At 31.7% G+C, this 8,897-nt stretch overlaps 1 protein-coding gene across 1 annotated transcript; it reads left to right on the forward strand.

The window, feature by feature from the left end:
• The first annotated feature begins 1,831 nt into the window (after window positions 1-1,831).
• On the forward strand, window positions 1,832-8,544 carry LOC115972479 (probable LL-diaminopimelate aminotransferase, chloroplastic). Its single transcript, XM_031092784.1, has 10 exons — window positions 1,832-1,930; window positions 2,063-2,091; window positions 2,229-2,296; window positions 2,516-2,632; window positions 4,271-4,333; window positions 6,008-6,112; window positions 6,234-6,284; window positions 7,152-7,472; window positions 7,594-7,800; window positions 8,086-8,544. The coding sequence occupies exons 1-10, from the start codon at window positions 1,854-1,856 to the stop codon at window positions 8,377-8,379; spliced, it is 1,332 nt and encodes a 443-aa protein (XP_030948644.1). The 5' UTR covers window positions 1,832-1,853; the 3' UTR covers window positions 8,380-8,544.
• Window positions 8,545-8,897: the final 353 nt, after the last annotated feature.

Below are 8,897 nucleotides of genomic sequence, written 5' to 3' on the forward strand. Positions count from 1 at the left end.
TTTTTTTTTTTAGTAAACAGTATTATTTATTAGAACACACATGAAAATAATAATAGTGTTTTAAACCAAACTTGGTTTGTTATTGAGTTTTTGTGTGTGTGTGTGTGTTTAAAAATGCTAAGATGTTGTTAAGAGGATCATATTCAAACTTATTTTAGCTGAGCTTTAAAAAAAATCCATGATCAAGGTGTTCAAAATTTTATTTTAGGGAGGTCAAAAAAAGAAAAAAAAAAAATATATATATATATATATGTATGTATGTATATATAGTTCTTTTTTCTTTTTCTTTTTTTTTTTCTTTTTTTTTGGGGCCCGGGGCTTCAAGTAGAGCCGCCCATGTATATAAAACCAAAAGATTAACAATTACAAGAAATCTCAATTGTGATTAGACTTTTGCAGCTTTTTCTTGGGTCGGTACATGACTCCAAAACAAATTGTAAGTTGTAACTAATATCCTGTTGTTGTTGTTGCTATCATTATCTTTATAAATATTTTTGATAAACAGTTAACAATTCTAATTTGTTGGAAATTTAAGATATTCTTTCATCTTGTTTCTTCGTGTGTCTTTCTCTTCTTATGTTCAATTATTCAAGGTACAGTAATTCAGAGAAAAAAATAATAATACGTATAAGAAAATAAGGTTGTCTATTATTGAGTAGGTAACTACGTATAAGAAAATAAATATTTTCAGGATGTATCATCATAATGTGGTTTTCTCAGAAATTGTGATTCAAGTTTCTTGAAGTTTCATGAGATGAGATTTTACAATTCATTTAGATTAAACAATTAAAGGATAACCTCGAAAAGTAAATTTCAGTTTCTTTCTACAAAGATCATCTTGTTTTTTTCTTTTCTTTTTCTTTCTTTTTGTTCCTCTTTGCTTAGAAGGTCAACTTGAATGTTTTATTTGATGTATAGTCACCGTCATAGTGAAATTGTTCCATGTGTTTGATGTAAAGACCCAATCCAGATTCTCCACGCGCGGTTCTTTTAGCAGCCAATATTCACGTGGGTTGTAGGTTTTGACTTCTGTCACATTACACTTTATAATATTATGTTCAATAATTACATAAAAATTTCGCAACTTTTGAAACCACATATCATACTATTATGTTCAATAATTATATAAAAAATTTCGCAACTTTTGAAACCTCGTATCATGGGTGATATATAATAAAAATCAGTTATAATTTTATTAAATTTGATGTTATTAGTAATCACGATTTGATCAGCAAATTATTAAAGAAAAAATATATTAAATTTGTTGAGTGTATAGCATTGTTGTACAATTTAAGCTTAGAAAGTTAGTTGTGTGGGTGTCTCTAATGATTTTTTCTTTGTTATTTTAGCTTTTTGTAGGAATTCGAAGACCCTCCATTATTTTTATAATATGACAAATTTCTTTGAAAATAGCAGGACTCCTCTGTGTGTACATAAGGGACTTGAAAAGGTGGTTAGGTTCAAAGTATAGACCTTATATGAATTTTTCCACAAAAAGTGTGACCTAGACATTAGGTGGTTTGTGAAAAGTATTTATGAAGTACTCACTGATCAAAAGCCTTAATGGAAGTCATGGTCTAGGAAGTTGTATCGAAAAAAGACACCTTGTGTACTATGGCTGCTATGACCATGAGTTACTTTTTTTACACATTTGTTTGCTTCTAGGAATTACCTAAGAAAATTCTGCTGCACAGATAAAATGTTCCCAAGTTGCTCATTGCTTTTAGGGACCCTTCGCGGCATATCTATTATTGTGCCAACTACCCTCAAGTATATAACTATATATAGCCTTTTGCTATTGAGATAATCGTGAAGGAGCTTAATAGTGAAGCAAAAATTTCGAAACACATATTATGTATCACTCTCTACTTTCATCATCCATTTGCATACCTCTTGCAGTTTCATTACAACCTAAAACAACTTGGACCAGGTTATTGATAAACACCTCCTTAAAATCCTTTCATTAATGTTATTTGTTTACCACGCTTGTGTTGCTTCTAAATAGGTTTTATTTATGGCACTCAACTTTTTAACATATATGTTTTTCTTTGGTGACTTACAGTACAAAGTTCAACAATGAGAAGAAATTTGGTAAGTCACTTTATTGCATCTGCCTAGACTAGAGCTCTCAAATGCTCTCTCTAAATCTCATTGTTCCATTAACTATGGAAATATATAGACTTTGAAATAAATCTGTATACAAGGGCTAATACATTATATCATCACAGGTTCATGCACAGGAGTCCCACGCAATTTCAATATGGAGAAACTGCAAAGTGGATATTTGTTTCCTGAGGTCCGCTTCTCAAATCTTCACGGATCATAATGTTTTTTTTGCCTACTTTTTTTTCATTTATTGTTATGCAATCTGTTTCATGCTAATGTTTCAAGAATAGTAGTTTTGTTGTTGTTTTCATTTGTGAACACCCCTGGTTGGAATTTTATATGTTGTATACTACTTTCCTTTCAAGTTTGCTATTAATCCTATGATCATACCTTATGGTAACTTGAGCAGATAGCCATGCGCGAGTCTGAACACACTCAGAAGTATCCTCATGCAAGGTTAATAAAACTTGGCATTGGTGACACCACAGAGCCTATACCGGATATCATAACATCTGCTATGGCTGAGGTAAATAAATTTGTGGCTTCCAAAATTGAAAAATAATGTTTACTTAACCCAAAAGCTTAAGGCTTATTAGGGAGGGGTTAATATAACATATAAGAACACCATTAACTCAAAAACAAGCTTATGAGTTTAAGCCTAACTATGTCAGATTAACCACTCGCTCTTCAAGTTATTATTTATGTGGGACTTCAATCATATTGTATTTCCTTTTCTACTACGGTCCAACTTTTGGGACAGAACTTATGATTTAGTCCATTGTTCTAGTGTTTTCAACCAACAAGTTGAATTGTCGACGGAAGGAACTCATAGCTAGAGGCCAACAAGCTTGCATTGACTTGGTTAATCTGAGCAACTTAGTGGGACCATCTATACCAGTACCACACAGCATGTGAATGCTCATCAATCTAAAATGATGCAATGAGCAGCGCCTTTTCCCAATTTCTATTATTGTTTCTTATCTGACAAAGAATATGCGTCTTAATTTTTGTTTTCAACTTGAAAGATATGTTTGATTGTATAAGCCTGTTCCCTTTTCCTCTGTTGTTAATGAAGAAGAGCTAATATGCTATCTTTGCGCTCAGGGCCGGTTCAAGCATTTTGGAGGCCTAAGGCAAAATTTTCAAATGTGTCCATGTTATCAGTTAAATAATATTTAACTAGTATTTTATGTAATAATTTTTTTTAAATCCATTCTTTTAACTCTTTAATATATATATATATATATTTTTTTTTTTTGAGAAAATGCTAAAGTTATAACAAATTTTACTACAAACTGGTGTTGTAATGAATGTGATCAATGACATGAGACTTACAAAAATACTAGATATTTTATAAAATTTACAACATGAGAATTACAAAGATATATCACCAATCACAAATATTCATTCAAAAATGCATTCAATAGTTTGTTGAAATCTACTTATCATATTCATTGTATCATCAAATTATAAAAGTTATGGAGACCACCACGCACTCTTGGTGCAATGATCACTCCACAAGTATACGTTCTTGTGAGGTGTGGGGGGGACAATGGCTGAGATTTAAGTCTCTAGAAAAGAGTTTCGCACATATATATACTTAGATTAGGTTAGAGACTTTCTCCAAAAAATAAAAAAGATTAGGCTAGAGTTTAATTTTTATCTTGTATAAAAATAATTAAATAAATAAAAGTTATGTAGTAAAATTTATAGTATTTTTAATATTTTTCTTTTTGAATTACTTATGATTAGTAACACGTCTATTTATAAGACCTATTTATTTAAATTTGTCTTATCTCTATTTCTAGCATTACTTAATTCTTTGAGCCTTCTTAATAGTGAAAAAAAAAATGTAAACTAAAATGTTTTAATATCTCTCAAAAATATTTATATATATTTTTCAAAAAAAAAATTGTATATAAAAAATAAATAAATAAATTTGCTCCCAAATTTGGGGCCTTCTCTAGTAAGGGGGCCCCTAGGCAATGGCCTAATTGGCCTAAGCCTAGGGCCGGCCCTGAAATTGCACTTGGTGCAATGCCACAGCCGATATGATTCTAACCCCCTCTTTTATGCCTTGGATTGTCTCAGGCCTTTGAAACTTTCTGTATGACCTTTTTTTTCCCATTTTTTCATGGCAAATCTGTTTTATTCTGTTTTGCAGCATGTAGATGCTCTATCAACAGTTAAGGGTTATAGAGGGTATGGAGCTGAGCAAGGCAATACGGTACAGTGGCACTTTTGGTTCTTATTATGAACTCATCGTTTTTCTCTTTCATTTTTATCTTATCTTAGTTGGTGTGGCTAAAATATTTGGATAACGACTTCCTGTAGAGGAAACTACTAACTACTGTTGAAGTAAGAAAAAAGTATAAATAATGGGTATTGATTCTCTCATACTCAGTTTTCAAGTTTTAAATGTGTACATCAACTAAAAAAATGTGTGCATTGCACGTGAAATTATAAACTAGGTAGTGTACGACAACAAATGTGAAACAATATTTTCCTATAAATAATTGAAGCCACTCCAGTTGTTAGTGAGAATCATATAAATTCATCATTGACAAAACATCCTCTCTATTTTTTTGGGTTGACCATGGATGCTAGAGCTGTTAGAACATGTGAATTCCCATGTGTGTTGACGAAGCACTGTTGTTTACAAACACAAAAAAAGTTAGAACATTTCTGGTGTCAGTTACTATACTTATTTCTCCATTAGCATCCAATACGTAACTGTCAATTTCTTTATGCCCTTGACACATAAAAGATAAGGATGTTTTGTCCTCCTCTTTCCAGGGGCGGCTCCACTTGGAGATTTGAACCCCTGAATTGAACCAAAAAAAAAAAAATTATTATAATATTTTTTATTTTATTTTTCCTGTTTTGACACTTAAAATAAAAGTTTGAACTCCCTAACCTTAAGTCCAATTGAAATAAATTTAAATATAATCATCTTAACAATATCTTAACCTTTTTAAACCCAAAGAAAAATCTCAATGACAAATCAATTTGATCTAAAATCTGGGAAAAAAATTTAATTAGCCCAACAACAAAAGTAGAATCTACTAATCTTAAACCTTAGAAAAAGCTCATTTAGATCTTAAGAAATTTTAAATAAATCAATCAAACGAGAAATTAGTGGATGAATAATTACTTGACTATGTACATTGAAACATATGTAACTAGTAGGATTGATAATGAAGATATCATGCAATAATTTCAAGATATGAAACATTGTAGAAGGCAATTGTAAAACTTTATATATTAAAGATTTTTTGTTTTTGTTATGACGATATATTTAATTTATCTTTTGTTTAAAATTTTATATAATTTATATTTTTTATTGAACCCACTAAAAATTAATGCTAGAGCCGCCACTGCCTCTTTCCTCCTTTGGCTTGTCCTTTACACTATACTCATTAACAAGAATCTTACAAAAACACTCAATTTGGCATTCTATTAAGTTATAAACTTATGTTAGGAATAACATCACTTTCGAGTTCATTACTGACACTCAGTTTATTATGCATCAATCACAGCTTCGGCATATTGCTATATTAGTTGAGTACGAAATTGTGTGCGAGAATCCCTAAACTTATTGACTTATTAAATGTGTTTTAACTAATTTTTAGGCCAATTTTCCGGATAAGAATTGACATGACCTTATAAGTTGTTAGCCTTATCCCATCATGTGGCTTATATAATTCTATCAATCCAACTGAATATTTATGAACAAAATAATTGTGAAGAAGACGTGAAATTATTCAGAGCAAGTCCTCTTTCTTACATAAATATCGACCTATATCCATGAAAGGGACGTGTAGTACAAATACACTACACAATAATGTTTGGTTCAATGAAAGCTATATCTCACTGTTGAAAGTTAATTTCTTTGCTGCAGGAATTAAGAATGGCTATTGCGGAAACATTTTATAGGGACTTAGGTGTAAAAGGAAATGAAGTTTTTGTATCAGATGGTGCACAATGTGACATTTCTCGTCTTCAGGTTAGAAAAAACCAATTATATCTAAAGAAATTATACTAATAAATTTAATTAAGCTGTGTAATTTAGCAAGGACCAGTTATTATATGTTATAGATTCTCATTACTATTTTCCTCCTTAGCAGTTGCTTCTTGGATCAAATGTGTCAATGGCTGTACAGGACCCATCTTTTCCGGTATTTCCTTTTTCCTTGATATGGCTAAATGCTTAGATGAACCTCAAACGTTAAAAGACTTTTCCCAAAGAAACTGCAGCGGTGATACTAAGTTACTACTAATTGTTACCAATTACACATGCTACAGCCTACAGTGCTTGTGTTTATTTTTGTAGCACTTGTAAAATTTTAAACAATAATAAACATTTGGGTGTGAGTTTTTTTTTTTTTTTTTTTGGGTTGAAATTTTATTACAGTATTGGCTAATTTAGCTAAAAACCCATTTGGGTTGTTGGATTTGAATGCTCTAATCCTGAATTATGGATCTCCCCATGATACAAGTCTCGTTATCTTTTCCTCTATTTGAATCCATCATTTCATTTTTTTTTTCTTTTAGTGTTTTTTTTCTATGTATATATATATATATATATATTTTTTTTTTTTTTTTCTTTCTTTTTGGAGTGGGGTATGTTCTAACCATAAGACATTCGTACTTGTGCCCCATATGCATGATGGTTTTGGCTTTCTCTAGAAGCATATAACCGACTCTTTCAAAAGCTTTTGAACGGTACTCATGAGCACCTTATGGTCCACCTTCAATGTTTATGTTGCTTTCTGTTCCCCAACAAGATGACTCATTTAGATTGTTTCATCATAGGAGTCTATTAGATTCTCCTATTGGTCTGTATCTTTGGGAAGATCATGTGTACCTAGTAGTAGATTCAGAATCATCCTTTTAAACTAGATTTTGTTATCCTCATATGCTACTATAAAATAAAAAATAAAAAATTTTAAGGAATCAAGCAATCAACATGTGTGATATTTTTCTCTCGAACATTTTTGTGTTTGGGCCTCCATATTGATGAACATGGATTGTGATTGGAACAGGCTTATGTAGATTGCGGTGTTATTGTTGGTAGAGCTGGCAACTTCCAAGAGAAAACTGGGACCTATGATAATATTGTGTACATGAAATGTGGGCCTGAGAACAATTTTTTTCCAGACTTATCTACTACTTCAAGGACAGATATCATTTTCTTTTGCTCTCCAAACAATCCAACTGGTTATGCTGCATCAAGGCAGCAATTACAGCAACTTGTGGATTTTGCTAAGGCAAATGGATCCATGATCATTTATGACTCTGCCTATGCTGCTTATGTGACAGATGATAGCCCAAGATCAATTTTTGAAATTCCTGGAGCCAAAGAGGTTTGTCACTTACATTAATCATCATCTTATGGTTAATAATGACAACTATTCCTACTTCTATATTTGACATCAACCTTAATTGTTAATGTTAATTAACCATTTGGGTCATTCACAAATACAGGTTGCCATTGAAATTTCGTCCTTCTCCAAATTTGCCGGCTTTACTGGTGTTCGTCTTGGTTGGACAGTGGTTCCTGAAGAGCTTTTGTACTCGAATGGATTTCCAGTCATGAAGGATTATAATCGCATTGTGTGCACATGTTTCAATGGTGCATCTAGTGTTGCTCAAGCTGGAGGACTAGCATGCCTTTCCAAAGAAGGTTATCGGGTTAGTTTTTACCACCTTATCAGGCATTTTTCTTGTAAACTTATTCAAAGTTTGATTCAATTTTTTGAGTAGCTAAGAACAAAAAAGTCTGATTAAGTTTTGTCAAGCAACCTGAACAATTTAACATATGAAATTCTTTGGATGTGCGTCATAAAATTATTACAAAATTTGGTCTAATTGAATTTCTATAGAATCTTATTAAACCCAGTTTTATAATGAAGTAGATCTTTTGTTTGAAAATTTAGAAGTCTCAATATTAATTTTTTTTTTTTTTTTTTGTTTCAGGCCTTAACTACTGTGGTTGATTACTACAAAGGCAATGCTGAAATACTTGTTGATGCATTTTCATCCCTTGGATTGAAGGCGTATGGTGGGAAAAATGCACCATATGTGTGGGTACATTTTCCGGGTATGAGTTCTTGGGATGTATTCAATGAAATTCTTGAAAAAACACACATAGTGACAATTCCAGGTAGAGGATTTGGTCCAGGAGGTGAAGGATATGTTAGAGTCAGTGGATTTGGCCATAGAGAACGTATATTGGAGGCTTCAATGAGGCTGAAAAATCTTTATAAATGAAATCATTTCACGATTCCATTTATATGTTGAATAAAATGCTGAGGTGGATTCTATTGCATAGAGAAATGTATGATTTAAATAGTTGTTTGTGCTGAAAATCATTTGGTGGTTTCAGAACATGAATTTATACTATTAGGAGGAGTAATTGTTGGGATATTATTTTTAATTTTATGTAACAGTTTGAGATCAATCACATTGTGCAGTAGCATTACAAATAATATTCATGAATTACTTGGAAAGATGTATTTAGTCACATTGTTTTGGTTTTTTTTTTTTTTTTTTCTCAGCCCATTCAGGGAATCAGGATTAGAAAGGGCCTAGGTTGGCCCATATAGACCGACAGGTTATAAGTGGGCTTTCTATCCAAAAACTAATTAGCCCTTTCTAGCTATTGCACACATCATTACCCCATAAAGACCCCAAAAAAGAACATCGTCTTTTACAGGTTACTGTTGATGTTTTGACAAATACGAGTATGTTTTAAGTGATTTATAGATAAATCATTGTTAATTATTACA

This window comes from Quercus lobata, chromosome 12 (genome assembly GCF_001633185.2).
Source record: "Quercus lobata isolate SW786 chromosome 12, ValleyOak3.0 Primary Assembly, whole genome shotgun sequence".
Classification (NCBI taxonomy): Eukaryota; Viridiplantae; Streptophyta; class Magnoliopsida; order Fagales; family Fagaceae; genus Quercus; species Quercus lobata.

Excerpts from the sequence above, each read along its gene's own strand:
- LOC115972479 (XM_031092784.1), top strand. The coding sequence starts at position 1,854 with ATGTATCACTCTCTACTTTCATCATCCATTTGCATACCTCTTGCAGTT. Across the intron at positions 2,092-2,228 it reads CAACAATGAGAAGAAATTTG|GTTCATGCACAGGAGTCCCA; the intron begins GTAAGTCACTTT and ends ATATCATCACAG. Across the intron at positions 6,285-7,151 it reads TACAGGACCCATCTTTTCCG|GCTTATGTAGATTGCGGTGT; the intron begins GTATTTCCTTTT and ends TGATTGGAACAG.